General features: G+C 36.2%; 3 protein-coding genes across 3 annotated transcripts; all 3 read left to right on the top strand.

Moving 5' to 3' along the window:
* The first annotated feature begins 1,554 nt into the window (after positions 1 to 1,554).
* On the top strand, positions 1,555 to 2,682 carry LOC140859169 (uncharacterized). The gene is made up of 2 exons (XM_073260781.1): positions 1,555 to 1,871; positions 2,033 to 2,682. Exons 1-2 carry the CDS (start codon positions 1,650 to 1,652, stop codon positions 2,444 to 2,446), a joined length of 636 nt encoding a protein of 211 aa, XP_073116882.1. The 5' UTR covers positions 1,555 to 1,649; the 3' UTR covers positions 2,447 to 2,682.
* A 9,467-nt stretch (positions 2,683 to 12,149) lies between these two features.
* LOC105048626 (uncharacterized) lies at positions 12,150 to 14,665 on the top strand. Its single transcript, XM_010927988.4, has one exon. It carries the CDS (start codon positions 12,184 to 12,186, stop codon positions 14,437 to 14,439), a length of 2,256 nt encoding a protein of 751 aa, XP_010926290.3. The 5' UTR covers positions 12,150 to 12,183; the 3' UTR covers positions 14,440 to 14,665.
* Positions 14,666 to 17,735: 3,070 nt separating this feature from the next.
* Positions 17,736 to 20,162, top strand: LOC105048775 (probable mitochondrial adenine nucleotide transporter BTL3). Its single transcript, XM_073261324.1, is given in 7 exon segments — positions 17,736 to 18,698; positions 19,098 to 19,188; positions 19,191 to 19,256; positions 19,259 to 19,425; positions 19,428 to 19,532; positions 19,535 to 19,579; positions 19,693 to 20,162. Coding segments are annotated over 7 exon segments (789 nt in total). The 5' UTR covers positions 17,736 to 18,452; the 3' UTR covers positions 19,762 to 20,162.
* Positions 20,163 to 20,265: the final 103 nt, after the last annotated feature.

Below are 20,265 nucleotides of genomic sequence, written 5' to 3' on the forward strand. Positions count from 1 at the left end.
GATGATGTGTGAGAAAGAAAGGAACAGTGCCAGTGCAACAAAATCATTAATCAGATTCTAGCATTCTAATGAGGTCACCATGCCTTTCATCAGAAGAAGAAGAAAAAAAAAAAAAAGGGGTTCACCATGCAAAGAAATCAAACATAAAATTCACCTTGGAAAATCAGTTCTCTATCTCGGAAGAAATTACCATCTCAACCATTAATTCAAAAGAACAATCACACACATTCATCTTTCCTGTCATGTGCAATATACATGCTAGAATTTAGTTAATCATAATGCCTCCATATGGTTGTACGTCTCCCGAGGAATGGAGACTCGCATGGCTGCCACCAAGTTATTCAAATCCAACCCCTTGCAGCAACCATAACTAATAGGTAAGATATAGGGCCTGTTTTTTGAAGGGTAAAAGACTTACTCGATAATTTATATTTTATCGTATAAGTATTTTTCAAAAAATATTTAGATAAAAAAATAATTTTTTATATATTAAAAAATATTTCTGAAATTTATTATCAATGTTCTTTTGCAATACTACTTTCTAAATAAATTGCTAAGATCTATTTATATTTCTAATAATATTTTTTATTATATTTATTAATATTATAGTTGAGATTATCTTAAAAATAAAATAAAAATATTATTTCTTATGGATAAAGGACTCATCTACCTCTTAGATGAGTAAGCTTTTTCTTTCTATTTTATCGATCGCTGCTATTATGTAAAAATGATTTACATATATAAGAATATGTATAAGTTAATCAACTAAAAGTTGAATAATTTTTCTATCATATTTATCCACCAAACAATGGTAGCAAGATTTGAAAAGTAAAAATCGGACAAGGCCATCAATGGCACGAGCATTAATTTTATGTGAATTAAATAGGGTAATTTCGAAATTTGATCTAAGAAATTTAAGAAGCGCTGGATTAGGAGAAGTGGAGGGTGTCTATTTATTTCATGGGGTGTGCTTGTTTTAAATTAGGGTTTACAGAGGGTGTTGGGGTGCTTTAAATTTTTCTTGAGGTGATTCAAATGCGGAAGTTGGAGTCAATGGAAGAGCGAGCGCATTCAATCCATCCTCAACCGTATAGCCTTGCCCTTTATTTAGTGCTGCCTTTTAATCTTGCACCCTCTCTCACCAACTTCTCTCCCCCTCTTTAATTCATCTCTCTCTCCCGTAATCTCAACATCCCCATCTGATTCCTTTCGTATACCCAAAGGCATTGATCAAATGGCTGTGGTTAAACGGGCCAATCTGCAATGAAGCGCAGCATATTATAGATTCGCTACTTCCTTTGTTGCTGTTTGTGGTTTGTGACGTGGTGTGACGAGAAACTAGACAGTCCATTAAACTTTGAGAAACATATGAAGTGATGTAGAAAGTGGTGGTGACTGGATCTTAGTGGGTAAAAGTGGGTACGTGCCATGGTGGGGATTGTGGGCCCTCTCAAGTGTTCTTATGGCTTTCTCTATCGGATCCTTGCTTGCAGTTCCCTGCTCTTAAATGAGCCTTTTAATCTAGCCTATAAAGCAGTCCAAAATCCACCATCAGATGCACAGAGAGAAGGGTGAAGTTTACACGCAACAGAAGAGAGAGAGAGATAGAGCTTGGAAACGGAAGTGCTCGGTTCTTTTTATCAGAAGCTATGGTGTCCTTGCAAGCAGCCCTTTCCCCAGAGGAAAACTTATGCCTTAACCTCGAGAACCAGCTATCGAAGAAAAGGAAGAGGGAGGCCGGCGAAGAGAGTGACGACTTCTTTGCAAAGGAGATCAACTTGTTAAAGTCCAAGGATACGAAGCCCGACCTCGAGCTCCATCTGGACACTCCCTTGCCATTAGAGTGGCGCCAACGATGCCTTGATGGCAAGGTAGACTAATAATTCTATCCTCCTGGATATTAATTTGGAGAAGTTTAATTTATTCAACTTTATAAAACTAAAATTATAAATTCTGCAATATATATATTTTTATAATTAAGCTTGCTTGGAAGCTGTACTAACAGTTGCAGTAATCATTTCTTGCATTGCAGTCAGGCCAGATACACTTAGATAGCATCAGGACACACAAGAGGAGCTCCAAAGATCCTAGAGGAAGTGCAGAGCCACTGACTTCATGTCCGAGCCTGGACCTCGAGCTCAACCTCACGTTTGAGCCCCCGAGAAGCCACATCAATGGAGAAGATAGAGCAAAGCAGGACTCTTGTGGCAATTGGTGCAATCCCAAGGATAATTCTGGCAGCATGTTGAAGTCCTTATCCTGGATATCCCTTGATGCTGATCAACCGGCCGAGATGGTGGCTACTGTGTGCATGCGGTGCCATATGCTGGTCGTGATGTGCAAGGCCACTCTAACGTGCCCGAGTTGCAAATTTGTGCACCCACCAAACCGTAGCTCGTCTACGTTGGTTAAGCCAGGGTTTAAGCTTTTGCTTTGCGAGGATTAAGGATTAAGAGCGGGAATTCATGACAGATGACCATCAAAGAACCCGATTGTTAATTTGATGTCATGGCTTTTGTCTACCTCTCTGTTTCCTTGGGACACCTTACCAGAAAAAGAGATAAAAGTAGTGGAATATAATTTAAAGTAAGGTTGATAAGAGGACAGAGAGAGGGAACTTCCTTGGGTGATGTAAGTATATAAATACAAATGTGTTTAGTGGTAATTAAGTTCATGTATCAAGCATGGTGTAATATCTATATCTATATCTATATATATATATATATTGATCACCTTCCACTTCGAAGTGTGGCAGTTATATATGCTTGTTTACGCTTTTCTACGGGCAATAGGTAGTTTGCCTCGTTGTTTCTGGTAGTTTTTAAGTGGTTATTTTGGGTTTGAGAATTCAGGTCCTGCATTAGCCTTACTGTGATGAGTCCAAACTTGAGCATTGCAGTAAATTGCAGCACGTTTTAAGCACGCTTTCATTATAAGGTGTGAAAGACTATATTAATGGGGGTCCTAGATTTACCCCAAAAAAAAGGGGTTATCTAGCAAAGGTGGTTCCATATTTAAATCTTGTAGGAGTAATGTGCCGTCATTCTTTTAGGTGAGGTAGGCTCATCCAATTAATGCTGATTAGTTTGGATGATAGTATTATGATGTAACCAGTGTTGCAAATTGTGGTATTTCAGCTAACCTACTGTTTTCCTACTGCTCTAGCCAAGATCATAACTTATATGAACTTTCTAAGTCTGTACAAGACTAGTAAAAAAATCTATAAGAAAGTCCTGTTATGAAATTAACAAATATAAGTTAATGAGATAAAACTTAAGGAGGATTACTGATGGATCTAGTGGAGATGAATTATGAATCACATATTCATATAATTTTAATGACGCTGAGTAGAGCATCATTCAGAAATTGATATGACTAATCCATTTAGGAATTGGATTGGCTGGATATGGAGATTTAGAAAAGATTGCATTTAAAATTGATGCAGAGCCATGAATGACTAAGCCATTTAACTATATGTGGGTCAAAAGCCACCATTACAGATTGTGTCATCTCCACTGCCAGTGTTGGCTAAAAACTAATAAGCATGATTACTATGACATATAGCATTGACAGTGGAACCATTTTTGAGAGGTCTGAGAAGAGTTTTCGAGTAATGATCTCATGGCATTTTTACATTTCTACTCAGGACTTGGACATGTGTTTCAACTGAAGGGAAAAATGTTTCTGCATGGTATGAACATCATGTAGCTGGAATCCAGGACTTTGAGACGAGTGGCAGAACTTGGTTCAATTAGACTTCTGCATTTGTTTACTAATATCAATTTATACACTTGTTGAGGATCTTACTCTGAATTCTATTAGCCCCTTTTCCTCTTGATTTTGAAGTCTCCTCCTAAAAGCTAAGACACCATGGCAAATGGCTTGAATTGTTGAGATACCGGCCAAATCCAAGTTGGCGCGATCATTTTATTTTTATTTTCAGAGACACTATTTAGACTTATTTGTAGATTAATTCTATGGAGAAAATTCAGGTTGCTTATGATTAGCGGTACAGTTGAGTCAGATAGACACAGATCAACAAGATCTAAAGCCGATCATTCCCCAAAATTCAGGCCCCTGGTGAGGCATGAACTCGAAGTATGTGGCAGATATCCACAAGCCAACATGTAATCCTGCCCTCATGTATTTCTATTATTCGAGTTTGACCACACAAAGATAACATATTGCATCATAATGATTACACCTAAATCACAATCTCAATATCAGTTATGTTCTTATGTAAATTGCTATCCCGTGTCCTTGACTAAAGGGCGAATCATCTCACTTACTCCAGAGTAGCATTGCATATTAATTGAGCTTAGGTGTGCATTTTGAGGCTTTGGTTTAGTTGCATGGAAGGAGTGTTTGAGCTTGAGATAAATTATAAATACTTTAAGTTCAAGCTCATTTGGTTGGGGTCAATTTGGTATAGGGAAATAGATTTCATAGCAAATTATCATATTTGGTATGAAAAATAAAAAAGAAAGATGATAAAAAAATTAGTGGATTCCATATTTATTTTTCAGAATGAGAAGGTAAAATAAATATTATAGAAAGATTAGTATTTAGTAAATTTTCGAGTTGCAGTAATCTATACTTAGACAAAAAAATTTCAATAAATTGTAATGATTATAATTATTATATAAAAAATTGATTGAAGATGATAATATTATCCTGATAGTCAAAAAATATTTCATGTTGATGAATATATCAGTAAATTTGATCATATGCATATATAAGATTACCTCCAACAACATATAATGCTTTTTTTTCAGTATTATTTTCAAACTTTTCTATCAATCAAATATAAAAAATTATTTTTCTCTACAATTATTTTTTCAGATAAATGATTCTCAAAAATTATCAAATTATCCCTAATCTGATATACTACAACGAAATAGATCCTAAGTTTATTAACTATAGTAGCTGATACTCGCAATCTTAGGATGTCAACCTCTAAAATAATTTGATTCACAAGTTAAACCAAAAATTTGTTTTTTTATAGAGAAGTTCTACTTGAATTTTGCTTGCTTATAAGTCTAGGATGGGCATGTAAATTGGACTTTGGCTAATTGTCTAAGCAAACAAGGTCATATGTGCACAATGTCTAGTCAAGTCTAAGCTTGTTATATATAAACAAGTCGGTTGATTGGGCTTTTGAGAAATCATGCTGACCAGTTAACACTCCTTTCTTGATTCTGTTCTGTTGATATTCCATTCTTGAGAAGGATGTTTGCACATTTTCTATAGTCAAATGATGTGACCTTCGGGCCATGTTTTACCAAAAAAAAAACAAAAAGAAGATGAGTTGTAACATAACATAACTTCAATAACCTATAATTTCCCAAGAACACTAGTATCTTTGAAAAAAAATCCCCTCTTTATATAATAGGAGAAATCCGTTATTTACCTAATTTATGTATGGACTTGATCATACTAGATTTTAATCGTTGCCATCATCTTGTCATGACGGTTATAGACAATTACCTGAGAAGAATATAATGGTTGTTATAAAATTAATTAAGAATGCCAATCATGTGGGTTAGTAAAGTCACTTTGATATTGGATGCTAGCCACTTGAGTTCGGTCTGATCCTAATTTTGATTTCCGCTACCTCACCATTATTTTAATCACACTTCTTCTTATCTTACCTATAATAACAACAACAATAACAACAACAAAAAAAAAAAAAAAAAAAAAAAAAAAAAGCAAAGAATGATATTATTTAATAATATCATTTTTTATATGCTAAGATTTTATCTTTGACGTAACATAAACATCTCAATTAGAAAGAGTTATATAATTTTTATTGGACATGACACCAGGCTATTGCCCTTAATATTATGAGCTGGCTGTTATATATTTATAATCATGGTCTTTCAAACAACTGATGTAAAATTTATTAAATTCTCAATTTCTTGTAAAATTTTTATCTCTTATAAAAAGTGAAAGGTTTCAAAAGAGGACTCACTCCACTCCACGTTGGTGGAGAAGAAAGAGAAAGAGAGGCGCAAAGAATAGCAAGCCCGATCCCGATCTTAAGGTCCAGACCGCATTTCAAGGATAAAATTTTTGTCGTCGGATCGACTATGAAAGAAATTATGGTCAGATCGTCATCATCTGTCACATGCACATATTGAGACATCCATCAAAAAGTGGACGGTTATGTGATGTTTATCTAAATTATTCAAATATCTATAAGATTTCTCAATTTTTTTTTCTTAATTTTTTAATCTAAAATATATCCGACTATAATTTTTTCTATGATCGATTAGATCATAAGAATTTTATCTGCAATCCAGTACGCGATGATTGCTTCCATGCTCACCAAGCTCCGTTCATTTCCCCGCTGCATCAGGCCAGCATCGGTGCCGCCGCCGCCAGCCGACCATTTGCTGTTCTCCCTTTTCTTCTCTTTTTTGTAGGGTTTGTTTGCATTCTTTTGGAACCTTAAGCATCCGATGTCAATGATTCTTCATTTTCACCCAAGATTTCCATCAGGAGAGTGAGGATTTGTGGAGCTATGCGGCAGATCTTAGGGCGAAGCTGGTCGTCGAGCATGCGAGGAGGAGATTGGAGCGCCTCGTTGGACTGGAGGTAATGCTTCATGTTGGTCTTTTAGCGTTGATGTTGTGCTTCCCCTTGTTTCTTCTTTTGATCTGATGGAGCTGATATAGAGATTTCAGTTAGATCAAAATGGAAAATTGATGGCAAAAGGTGAAGGATTGGAAGGTTTGTGAAGTATTGTGCAAGATGACTGGCATGTATGCTCAAATCTTATTTTGTTAGCAAAAAGATTGAAAGATACAAATGAATATTGGTTATATTTGCAAAGATTTTAAAGATCGAATGCCTGCTTTGTTTATCGATCAGTACAACTTTCCTTTCAAGGGCTTTTAGTCGGTGCTCTTGGTGCCTGGGGTGTTAGAATTTAGATTAGACATCATTGAGTCACAAACTTTATTATATATTACTTTGGCTAATGGGTCCACTATTTCAGTTCACGGTAGGAGAACCATTTTCCTTCATCCTAATTTACCCTTATCTTCTATTTTATAAATTTTTAATTTTTTTATTAATTTAATATTCATTAGTTAATTAACTAAACAATTGAATGGCTCAATTATCTTTTCTTCTGATTCTGTAGTGGTACAGGATTTGAAGACAGGGAGGACGATTAGTTTCGATTTTGAATCTCATGATTTGTATCGACTGTCTAGACCACCAGTGTATGTAGTTACTGCTATGCCTTTTCAAATTCACAGCCGGTTAGGTCATCTTCATCTCCAGAATCTTCAAAAAATGGTGTTTAATGTATCTGATATCCGTGAATTAAATTGTGAGTCGTATCAGTTAGAAAAGTAGAGTCATAGTCCTTTTCCTAGTTGATCAAATAAACATGCTTCAGCATCTTTTTGTCATGTTCATTCTGATATCTGGGGATCTAGTAAAATCATTTTTTTATGAAATTTAACTATTTTATGATTTTTATTGATGATTATTCTGGCATGACTTGGATATATTTATTATGTAATTATTCTGAACTATTTTAATTTTTACTATATTTTATGCTGAAATTAAAAATCAGTTTCATACATCCACTAAAATTTTTCGAAGTAATAATGTCCGTGAGTACTTATATACTAATTTTCAAAATTTTATGACTACTCATGGAATTCTTTATTAGGCATCTTGCACTTATACGTCTCAATAAAATAGGGTAACAGAGCGCAAGAATCGTCATCTTATTGACACAGTATGGACACTTCTTATATATATGCATGTGCCTGTTTATTTTTGGAATATCGCTATTCTTACTGCATATTATCTCATAAATCGTATACTCTCATCTGTGTTGCATGATTAAATTTTATTTTCAATTTTATTTCTTAGGGACTCCCTATATGTCTTACCTCCTAAAATCTTTGGGTGTACTTGTTTTGTCCATCAGTCTGGTCCTATTCATGATAAGTTGTCCTCAAGATTCATAAAATATGCCTTTCTCGAATATTCTTAGTCCAAAAAGGGTATACGTGCTACTCTTCTGTTCTTCATCGTGTCTTTATATCATCTAACATCATGTTCTTTGAGTCTATTTCTTATTTTTCTCCTGAGTCTAAGTCTATTATTTCTCATGAAGAGTCTGTATCGATTGGGCTATCTGTATCTTTTTCTACTGGTGACACATCCTCATCATTTGTGCCCATTCCTCTATCTTCATTTAGATTTGATCGATCGAATTTTCAGACATAGCGGTGTTGTGCACCACCTAGGATCCTTTCTGCTAAGCCAACGGATTCAATGCTAGCATCAATCGCTTCTCTGCCAGACAGTTCTACTACACCAGCTCTTTCTTTTGATTTGAATGTTCCAATTGCTCTATGCAAAGAAACTCAAACAAAACATCCCATTAATCATTTTGTTAGTTATTTATCCTTGTCTTCCAGATATTCTGCCTTTATTTACAGAGACACTTGATCATTCCGACTGGAAGCAGGCGATGGATGATGAGATGTCTGCACTGCATACTTTGGATACTTGGGATCTTGTTCCACTTCCTCCAGATAAGTCCATTGTTGGTTGTCGCTGGGTTTATACTGTTCAGTGTTCTCTTGATGGGTAGGTTGACAGATTGAAGGCTCGACTGGTTGCAAAGGATTTCACTCTGATTTTTGGCCCAGATTATCTTAATACATTCTCATCTATGGCTAAACTTACATCTGTTCATCTTCTTCTGAGTTTAGCTACTATCTTTCATTGGTCTTTTCATCAGCTGGATATTAAGAATGCATTTCTGTATAGTGATCTTCACGAGAAGATATATATGGAGCAACCTCTTGAGTTTATTGCTCAGAGGGAGTATGTATGTCGGTTGAAAAAGTCATTATATTACCTGAAGCAGTCTCCCTGAGCCTGGTTTAGGAAGTTCAGCTCTGTTATTTTTCAATTCGGCCTTCTCAGAAGTACTTTTGATTATTCGATTTTCTATAGGCATTTGAAGTTAGGCAAGCGCATTCTTTTGATTGTTTATGTAGATGACATTATTATTATTGGTGATGATAGTGATGGCATTACTACTCTGAAGGATTATTTACATCAGCAATTTCAAATCAAAGATCTGTGAGAGTTATGATACTTTCTTGATATTGAGATTGCTCGATTTCGTCAGGAATAGTTATGAATCAGAGGAAGTATGTCCTTGACATATTGGAGGAGACATGTATGTTAGGGTCTCATCCTGTTGATACTTCCATAGATCCTAATGTACGACTTATTCTTGGTCAGGGGGAGCCTCTGTTAAATCTTGAAAAATATCGGAGATTAGTTGAAAAACTGAATTATCTTACAATCATCAGGTCAAATATATCTTTTGCTCTTAGTGTTATCATCCAGTTTCTCGACTCTCCTATTGTTTGTCATTGGGAGGTTATTGTTCGTATTCTTAGATATCTAAAGAGTACACCAGACAAAGAATTATTTTACCAGAATCATGATCATAGCTAGGTAGTTGGCTATATAGATGCAGATTGGGCAAGATCTCCCTCAAATAGACAATCTATCTCTAGATATCGTGTTTTTTTTTGTGGTAATCTGGTGGTAATCTAATCTCATGGAAGAGCAAGAAGCAGGGAGTTGTTGCTCGTTCCAGTGCTGAGGTGAAATATCGTGCTATGGCTTTAACCACATATGAGCTGATATGATTGAAGTCTCTCTTAGGGGAGCTTAAGGTTATTCAGTCTGAGTTTATGAAGTTGTTCTATGATAATCAGGTTGCTCTTTATAATTCCTCAAACCCTGTATTTCATGAGCATATAAAGCACATTGAGATAGATTGTCATTTTGTTCAAAAATAATTACAATTTGATATTATTTCTATGACTTTTGTGAGCTCTAACGATCAGCTAGCTGATATGTTTACTAAGTCATTGAGGGGACTGAGGATGAATTATATTTGTAACAAGCTAGGGCTCCATAATATTTACACTCCAACTTGAGGGAGAGTATTAAATTATATAGCATATTATGTTAACATATAAATCATTGTGAATATTTCCTGTATAATCCCAAACAGAAAATATATCAAATATGTATAATCCTAAACAGGGAATATATCAAATCCTATTTAAAAAATATATCATTAGGAGATCAATAGATTCATTGTATCTAAATCTTTATAACTTTTTATATAGAGACTCTTGTAACATGAAATATATACAATCATTTTTACTTTTACCTATCTCTCTCTCTTTTTTTTAATATTTCTAACAATGATTCTCTTTCTAGATTCTATCTTCTACGGTTCTCATAAAAAAGATAATAAAAGCAAAGAGCAGCGAAAATTTTGTGCAAATGGTATCTTCAATGTACATCTTTTGGGATATTTCACTGATTTGGAGGGAAACGAAACCATAAAAACAACGATCCTAAAAAGCTCTAAAGGTCATTTTTCCAGTATTAAAACTCAGTATCTTCTTTAATAGTCAAGGAATTTCCCTACACCCACTAGGATACTGAATGTAAGAAAAAAAGAATTCTTCCTGATCACCAATTTTCAAACATCACTAGCTACATTAATGCCGGGGCATCTTTTCTTTTACCTAATGGATTAATGACAGGGGCACATTGCAAATAGCAGCAATGCTGTACAGACTTCACTCCATCACGCTTCAGTTATTAGTTATTCAACATGAGATCAGTCAACAAATATATTATAGAAAATAATCTCTAATTTAATTGAGAAGGTCGATACAAAAAAATAATAGAACACATCAGAACCCATGGTATGTTAGCAGAATACACAAAATGTTTTTTTAGAAAGTTGACAATCCATCACTGATCATCGGACAACAGTAAACTCTTAAGAAATAATATCCTTCTTACCTCGTTACTGGACAACATTGATTCAAGAAAATGGAAGGGAAGCATGCTACCACTATCTGCATGGAAGGAAAGCAGTTCAAATACAGACACCGACAAGGTTCAGATATTTAGAAACCACAATTTGTATTTTATAAAATTAATATATATGTAAATATGATATCTAATTACTGTATGATCTTATCTTATGTAATACAAAACTATATGGATTAGGCTTTTCCTAACTCTTTCCATCAAAAATAATAATAATAATAATGATGATACGGGAATGGCTGGACACGCAAACAGAAAATGTGACCTACTTTTGTCTTTGCTTTTCTAGCAAGAGCATCAATTCAACAACCTAACAAGTGTATTGATGGCTAGAAACTCTGATCCTGCAATCTGTCTTTGATTTTGTTTTATTTTATTTTGAGAGAAGTGCAATCTGACTTAGGCCAAGTTCAGTTGTTTAAATCAGGATTAGCTCCATGGGTCTTTGAAACCGGACCGAATTGTCTGAGAGTTTTGTGGATAAAGATGGGTGTTGAATATGTTGGGCGTTGAGATTGCTCTGCTACTCAATAAAAACATAATATTTTTATTTCTTACTGGACTCAAATGTTTGATTGATATTGTCGTAGAAGCAAGAACAGCTGGAGATTTCAGATCCATCTTTAAGATGTTGGCCATGAGTGGTGGAAGATGTTGGCCCATAAGTGGTGAAACTGTGTCAGATCACTTTATTTAATAAAGAAAATATGTTTGAGCCATCAGGCTAATGATTTAAAATTCTTTAAGTCCACTTACAAGCATCAAGATTATTCGTATTTAATTTTATTGGCCAAAGCTGCAGTCTACTTTTGTCTATACATGTTATAAGTTAAATTTTTTTATGTACAATCTATTATTTAAATTTTTTGATTTTATATAATTATTCATGATCCTCTCTATGTACAGCTAGTATAGGGTTAAATAATCATATCTATATGGATTTTCACATTATCCATACTATTGGCATCCAACTTACCATCTTTTTACATTTTATCGACTAAATATTTATATAATATTTATTTATTATCTTTGATTTTGATGATCATTTCAAAAATTGCGAGGTGTGCAAAACTCTAATGAAGAGGTTACGTCTCTCATCGGCAGATTCGTTGCACGTGCGTGTTCTCCGGTAAATAATTATGCACGAAGAGAGATATGACTATATAAATCTAAAAACTTAAAATAAATTTAAATGCGTAACAGGCGGTAAGGGCGTAGAAAGATTGGCTGTGTGGGAAGTACTCACAAATTCACAGCCAGAGAAAGGAGTGGATGAAAATTTTTCCTACAAAATTTTCTGGACGCACACCCCCTGCTTGGCGGTGCCTCCTTTCCCCTTCTTTTTCCGACCATCTGAGCACTCTCTCTCTCTCTCTCTCTAACGGCATGCCCTTCTTCCGCCGCCTTCCCTTCCTTCGTTTCCTTCCCCTCCTCTCCTTCCCCAGCCTGATTCCCCGCCCATTCTCCCAAGCTCACACCTTTCCCCTCCAAAATCCCCAATCCTCCCCGCTTCTCCAAATCCCACCTCTCGAACTCACCAAGCCAAGCCATGGCGGCGTCGAGTTGCAATTCGTCACTGTCGACAGAATCTGTCGTCTGGTCTCTCAATCCTTCGACGACGGCGACCAAAAGCTTCGGTCTTTCCGACTTGATGTGACCGCAGAACAAGCGGTGGGCGCCGTCGCCCTCCTCGCAGAGCGGGAAGGCTCGATGGTGGCGCTAAGCTTCTTCCATTGGGCTATCGTCCGCCCAGAATTCAGGCACTTCATGCGGTTCTACATCACGGTGGCGAGCTCGTTGGTTGGTAGGGGGAATTTGGAGAAGGCCCAAGAGGTCATGAGATGCATGGTTACGAGCTTTTCCGAGATCGGGAAGCTGAAGGAAGCTGTGGAGATGTTGTTCGACATGCGGAGCCAGGGGCTGCCCGTCAGCGTCCACACCTTAAATTTGGTTCTTAGAATTGCTGTGGAGTCTGGTTCGATAGCATATGCTGAGCAATTGTTCGAGGAAATGCCAGTAAATGGTGTCTTTCCCAATACTTGCAGTTTCAAGACAATGATTGCCGCCTACTGTCGAGAGGGTCGTGTTGCCGATGTCGAGAAGCTGTTGAGAGCGATGGATGTGAGAGGCTTCCGTGTAGATAATGCAACATGCACTTTGATTGTGGAAGCGTTTTGCAAGAAGGGTTGCTTTGGCTGGGTTTTCGCTCTTTTTGAGAAGATGTCGGAGATGGGCTTGGCTCCAAACGTCATCAATTACACCGCTTTGATAAATGGGTTGTGCAAGAAGGGAAGCGTGAAGCAAGCATTTCAAGTGTTGGAGGAAATGGTTGGAAAGGGGCTGAAGCCAAATGTTTATACCCACACGTCATTGATTGATGGATTGTGCAAGATTGGGTGGACAGAGCGAGCTTTCCGGCTGTTTCTGAAGCTTGTTCGGAGTGACTCATACAAACCAAACGTGCAAACTTACACTGCAATGATTGCAGGGTATTGTAAAGAAAATAAGCTTAATCGAGCTGAGATGTTGTTGGCAAGGATGTCTGAACAGGGGCTGGTACCAAACACTAACACATACACTAGTCTAATCGATGGGCATGCTAAAGAGGGAAATTTGGATCGAGCTTATGAACTGATGGACCGAATGAAGAGAGAGGGTTGTCTTCCAAATGTTTGTACATACAATGCGGTCATTGATGGGCTCTGCAAGAAAGGAAGGGCTCCAGAGGCTTATATGATGCTTCAAGAAGGGTTGAATCAGGGTTTGCAGCTCGATAAATTCACTTACACTATTCTTATAAGCGAACACTGCAAGCGAGGCCAGACTGCTCGTGCTTTAAAATTGTTTGGTCGGATGGTTGGAGCCGGTTGCCAACCAGATATTCATACATATACCACCTTGATCTCTGCATTTTGCAAGCAAAAGAGGATGGATGAGACTGAGAGGCTTTTTGAGAGATGTCTCGGGTTGGAGTTGGTTCCAACAAGGCAAACTTATACGTCCATGATAGGTGGTTACTGTAGGGTTGGAAAAGCAAGCTCTGCTTTGAGAGTATTTGAGAAGATGATCCAGAATGGTTGCCTAGCTGATTCGGTTACATATGCTGCTTTGATAAGTGGCCTTTGCAAAGAGTGTAGACTAGAGGAGGCGCGAGCTCTATATGAGTCCATGTTAGATAAAGGTCTGGTTCCATGTGAAGTCAGTCGCATTACATTAGCATATGAGTACTGCAAGAGAGACAAAAGTGATGTTGCTATATCTGTGTTGGAGAGGCTAGAAAAGAAACAGTGGATCCGGACAGCCAATATCCTAATCAGAAAGCTCAGTTCTGAAGCGAAGGTTGATGCAGCGTGTTTGTTTTTCAACAAACTGTTGGATGAGCATGGCAATGTGGACCGCATAACTTATACTGCATTTGTAAATGCATGTTATGACAATAATAGATTCTCTGTTGCTTCCAATCTTTCTGAAAGGATTTCCAAGGGAACTGTTGGCTTTTGCACAGAAAATGATGTTGCAGTAACTTGAGTTCCCTGAGTTTCCAAACCATTACACCAGCTGCTTCATGTTTCACTTGGAGGATCTATTCATTTAATATCTGGGTAAATGCCTGAACAATGGAACTCCCAGCAATCTGTATAGATGTCCGAATTTTTTTTTTGTGATGTGCCCATCATACAAATATCAAACACATTGCTTCGCAGGAACTTTTTGGACAGGTTAATGAGGAAGAATTTTTCCTTTTTTTGATTCATGGCAACTGATCTTTCTAAAACTGCTTGACTCCTGTGGAATTCAAGGAATTGTCTTTTGCTCATTAAATCGTCTGACAAAAGTGTTTGCACGTGCAAAGAAGGCAAAGTCTCTGGCACTTGGGGTGCATTTGGTCTCTAACAAAACAGCAAGATGATATCTTTTATTTTAAAAGCAGGTTCAAGAATGTTTTCGTGCATTCTTACACCTAGATCCTTACAAGCTTTTGGATCATATCTGCTTTAGACTCATTACAATGAATGGGCAGATCAGGGTGCAGTTATGATAGATTTAGTAGTGGCGCTCATACTCTTGTCATGTCCAACTTTGGTGAGCATCAAAGCTCTAGCTCCACTGAACCAGACCTCATATTGACACAGAGAAGATCATCGCAGTCCACCTCCAGACAAAGCAGGCGGGAAAGGAGAGAGATGAACAGAATGCTAACTAGAAACTTTAATCTGGAGCGGATCTGACAACAGCATAAAAAAGTTTGCATGGTTCTGGTGGATCTGGTCATGTGTTTTTCAACTTGCTAAGGTCACAACTGCAGGTGAAGTTAGTGCAATTGCTTTCTGCCTGTAGTAGAAGGTCCTGGATGCCTTCTTGGTTTTGTAGTCTGTAAATTAATGGATAACTTGTATATTTATTTTCAATCTTGCTGAAATTCTTCTATGTGCACTTTGGAGTGCCCATTCTTTTTGTTGTGCTATGGAGAAATTCCATTTTTATGGGAGAGTAGAAACCTTTCTGTAGGCTTAAAGGGCCAGTAGTAGATGGTTGCATGGATTTTTTTGTTGTGCGTAGGTGGGTTGCTTTCCCATTTTGGAGTGAGTATAATTTATCAGGTATGGGAATATTTTTTGAAAACATGTGCTTGATAATTAGCTGTTTACTAATTCATGATTCTACTTAATGCATGAGTATGTTGCATATGCCTTGTGTATTTTGATATGGAGCAGTTGATGGGTTTCATCAATGTAGTTCCAAATTTTAGGACTTTCTAGCTACTAGTGTTTGTCACCTGAGTGCATGAGATTTATTTGGAAGAAACATCTGATAAATGGATGGGATCCCATCAGTCAAATTGTTTGGAGTGTACTGATAAATACACCCTATCTAAAATTTCTTGCACTTCTCGTCAGTGTTCCTTGTTCACTAACAGTCAAACATAGAGGGGTTTATTTATTATAACGAGGATGGACATATAAAACCTTGCATGAGTCCACACCAGAGGTCTCGGTGGAGTTGAAACAGTAGGAGTGGAGACATGCTTGGATATTTGCATTAGGGTTAGGGGTAAGTTTATCCTATTTAGGTGACTTCTTTTAAGCATAAAAGCTTTCTTGGCAGTTTCACAATTTTTTTAATGTCATTTATATGTTGTTTACATGTCATGCATACACATATACATACACAGAGAAATGTATATGTGCAGCTTCAGTTTAGATTAGCTGACTAATTATTTTTTTGTCATATTTCTGCTATTAGGTTTGGAAACATTGAAGCATGGAAGCAGCTAAATAGACCCATCACAAGCCATGGTGTCAAGTTGGTCTCAACATTATTAATATTTTCTCCTTTGATAGTCACTACTTGCCTCTTTTTATGGACTTGCTTGCTGCAGTAATCCTAGAATTGGGAAAAGCATGTGTGCAATACAGCAGTCAGGTTTTCTAGGTTAGTTATTTCTTTTTGAACAGCTATATAAGCATGGATGCGTTTGCTGAGTTGCACATGAAAATGACTTGCAAAAGAGGGTGCCAATTGGTTGAGTTGGCAAAGTTACTAGGCATCAAATGCCAGTGAGCTAATTTTGATCCCTCCTTCATCCAATTTTGCTTGGTTTCTCCCATTGTTGTCCTCAGAAAGGAAGAAGAAGAGGGAGTGGAAGATGAGGAATTATTTACCAAAATTCTACTAGATTGACGAGTCAACATTGGAAATAAAAATCAAGATTTCAAGGGGTAAATAAATTTAACCTCTCTATTTTGTTTTGTTTTTTTTTTTTTTAAGAATTGCTAAGATAACAAAAAGTAGAACAAAATGATATGATATCAATTGGTCGGATCTTTTTTCTTAAATTTCTGTTTTCAGATTTTGTTCTGAATTTTTGACTGAAATTTTGAAATTTGGAGGGAAACCGGGAAACAGCCAAAACCAAAACTTTACCCAGGGAATTGAAAAACCAAAACTATATTTTAGAACCTTGACTATGATGTTTTTAATAGATGTGTAGCATGTATTGAAGTTTAATAACTCATCTCCCCAATCTATCGAATGCTTTATTGGATGTAATTGTAACCATATTATTTTTGGAGTTAGATCCTTGGTGATCCAGTTTTTATAAAAAGAGAAGAAAGAAATGCTTGCATGTGCCATCAATGAGCAAAATACAGGCAGAATTACAATATTTGTTCATGGCCACCATGGTCTTAGTATTTGACTATATGCATTTAGGTCTTGTAAGTGAAGTTTCCAAAGCTATATAAGCAATTAACATGCATACTGTGTTTAGTGTTCTTTAGGTTCTGTTTAGTTAAACAACTTCATGATATTTTCTGATCGTAATTGCTCAAAATACTCTTTCATATGATTCGCTCATTGTTTTGACAATATTCCTTTGGTTAGAAAGCTAGCAATTTTCATGAACTAATTGTTGGGCCTTGTTTGGCATTGCTATAGGTAGCCTTTATTTGTAGAGCTTTGGGTAAGAGAGTTTCACTAATAGAGCTTTTAATAAAAGGCTGTTTACTATTTAGTAACTACAATTCTGAAGTGTTGTTGAACTTTAACATCTATTTAGTAACCAAACTATGAAAATACTGTTAGTATTAGAAAAATAAATAATAAAGGACATTATATGGTACTTTCAATTATTTGACTATTTGTACTATCAAAAATTGCTGCGAAAGATTCTTAATTTATAAATTATTTATCTTGATATTTTAATCTAGATAATATAATAAATGATAATTTTATGTTAATTATAAAATATAGCAGTGTTCCTATAATATTATTATATCATAATCATATAATTTCAAAGTAATAATATGATATTATTATTTTAGTAAAGTATTATAATGAGATTATAATATAATATTATTATAATATAATTATTATGTTCGAATAGCAATAATGATAATAATATCATATTCTTGTAGTAAAATATAATATAATATAATACAATAAATATTATTCTATTATACTATAGCTTTTGCCCTCCCAAAAAAAAAAAGAGCTTCCCAATGCATCTCAGGTAGAGCTTTTGCCTAAAAGCTCCAAATTTGTGCTTTTCCCTAGTAGACCTCTTTTGGCTAAAAAAACTATCTTAAACTTGTTAACAAACACCTTAAAATCATCCAAGAAGTGCTTTTTGGCCCTTCAAAAGCAATGCCAAATGGGACCTTAAATGTCTAGTTGGGCTTCTAATGAAGCAGCTTTGTAGGTTGCATATTTTTTTCACATCGATTTGACAAGATTTTTTGAACCCTGTATTCTGGATATTTTTTAGATCATAACATACACCTACTTATATGTTGCATAAGCAAATTGCAATTAAGCTTTTGATAAAGTTGTTAAATAATGTACCATTCCTTTAGTTGTGAACTGAATACTTGAAGGATTTTCTTCACTGTCATACGTGTTAATGATATTAAAAACTAGTCATCTTTTTTATTGGCATCACCATTATATTATCTTTCCTGAACATGATGTTATGATGTATCAGAACCTTTATTGCTCCTCTTGAGAGACTAAAGTTGGAGTATATAGTTTGTGGTGAACAGATGAATTTATATACACTTATCCATAAAATTGCAACCACACAAGGTTTGAAAGGCTTCTGGAAGGGCAATTTTGTCAACATTTTTCATACTGCTCCATTTAAGGCAGTAAATTTCTATGCATATGATACATCTAGGAAACGGCTTCTCGAAATGTCTGGAAATGAAGAAACAACAAATTTTGAAAGGTTCATTGCAGGTGCTGCAGCTGGCATAGCTGCTACAATACTATGTCTGCCAATGGACACGGTATGCATCATTTGATTGCATTCATCATTTGTGGGGTTTGTGGGGCCTGAAATTCTTTTTTCCATTATATATTCTGTATTTACATTGTTGAGATTGGGGGTTAACTGTAGCACCTTGTTCCCAATGTTAGATGACAAGTGACCAGGTTATTTTGTGAAAAATTGCCCTGGTTGTTTTTGTTGTGAGATAGCATTAGCTAAATGGATACTCTCATGAAGCAGCATAATCTGAAACTCACTGGTCTCTTCTGAGAACAATATTGTTTTCATTTGTTTAAGAAATAGCATGTTCTTTCTGCAGTTTCCTTTTTTTTCCCTTCTATAGAGATGTCTCTCTTTTGTTTTTTTTTTTTGGTAAAATTTTAAAGATGTCTCTTTGCATACAAGCTTTAAATTTCAGACCCGTACAAAGATGGTAGCACCTGGAGGGGAAGCTTTAGGCAGCATTATGGGTGTTTTTCGTCACATGGTGCAAACTGAAGGATTCTTTTCTCTTACAAGGCATTAGTACCTTCTCTTATTAGCATGGCCCCTTCTGGTGCAGTTTTCTATGGTGTTTATATGTATTGAAGGCAGGGTATCTTCATTCACCTGAAGGAAAGAAGAGCATACCTCTGATGAAGCAACAACAAGGTGAAGATGTGAATGCCTTGGATCAACTAGAGCTGGGTCCCATGAGAACCTTACCGTCTGGGGTCATTGCCGGTGCTTGTGCTGAGGCTGCCAGCCTGCCAGATATCCTTTTAAGGTAGTTGGGCGGGAGCTACAAATGCAGGTTCAAGCGACAAAACTAAATGCATTTGCTACATCTGTGAAAATAGTCGAGCAAGGGGGAAGAGAATCTCTGCACTGTATGCTGACCTGATTCCCAGCTTGTTACAGGTATTTAGACCAGTCATCTAAGAATGGAGTCATTTGTTTTCTCTCATCTGTGGATAAATTGTTAGTTGATAGTTTCTAGGAATTATCTCATTGAATCTCTTTTCATTTTTCAGGTTTTGCCCTCTGCTGCCATTAGTTACTTCATGTATGAGTTCATGAAGATGGTTCTGAAAGTAGAATGAAAACAGACTAACTTCCCTCCACAGCAAAAGTGTTTTGGAGTGCTCTAGCTGGTGTAGTTGGAGCATCTATTTGTTTGCAGAAATCCTTTTCCTTCCTCATTGGAGATTAATTTGAATAAGCATTTATGAAATCGGAGACATTACTCCATTGCCTTTGTGAATTTTAATGCAGAAGAGCATGATGGAGTTACTACTGCACGATTACATTCTTGCACCTTCACTTGAGATTCAGTGGAGGAAAGTCCTGGCCCCTTGATTCTCTCTCTTAATTATGCTAGTTTTGGATTCAGCAGTGACAATGGAGGTCAGCAAGACATTCGGCTGATGGACAGGATAATTCATATATTGTCTTGACTCAATGTTTGGATGCATCTTTCATAAAGAATGTTTTCATGTTTGTCCATGTATTACTTGATTTGTTTTCCCTATGATCACGGCCATCCAATATTTTCTCCTAGCCAATTATCATTAGAAAGATGAAGTTGCAGGAAATATACTCTATTT

Source organism: Elaeis guineensis, chromosome 7 (genome assembly GCF_000442705.2).
Source record: "Elaeis guineensis isolate ETL-2024a chromosome 7, EG11, whole genome shotgun sequence".
In the NCBI taxonomy this organism is placed as follows: Eukaryota; Viridiplantae; Streptophyta; class Magnoliopsida; order Arecales; family Arecaceae; genus Elaeis; species Elaeis guineensis.

What these genes read in the sequence shown, in the direction of transcription:
- LOC140859169 (XM_073260781.1), top strand. Translation starts at nt 1,650, where the DNA reads ATGGTGTCCTTGCAAGCAGCCCTTTCCCCAGAGGAAAACTTATGCCTT. An exon ending in AACGATGCCTTGATGGCAAG is followed by an intron (nt 1,872 to 2,032) that starts GTAGACTAATAA and finishes CTTGCATTGCAG; the next exon opens with TCAGGCCAGATACACTTAGA.
- LOC105048626 (XM_010927988.4), top strand. Translation starts at nt 12,184, where the DNA reads ATGAAAATTTTTCCTACAAAATTTTCTGGACGCACACCCCCTGCTTGG.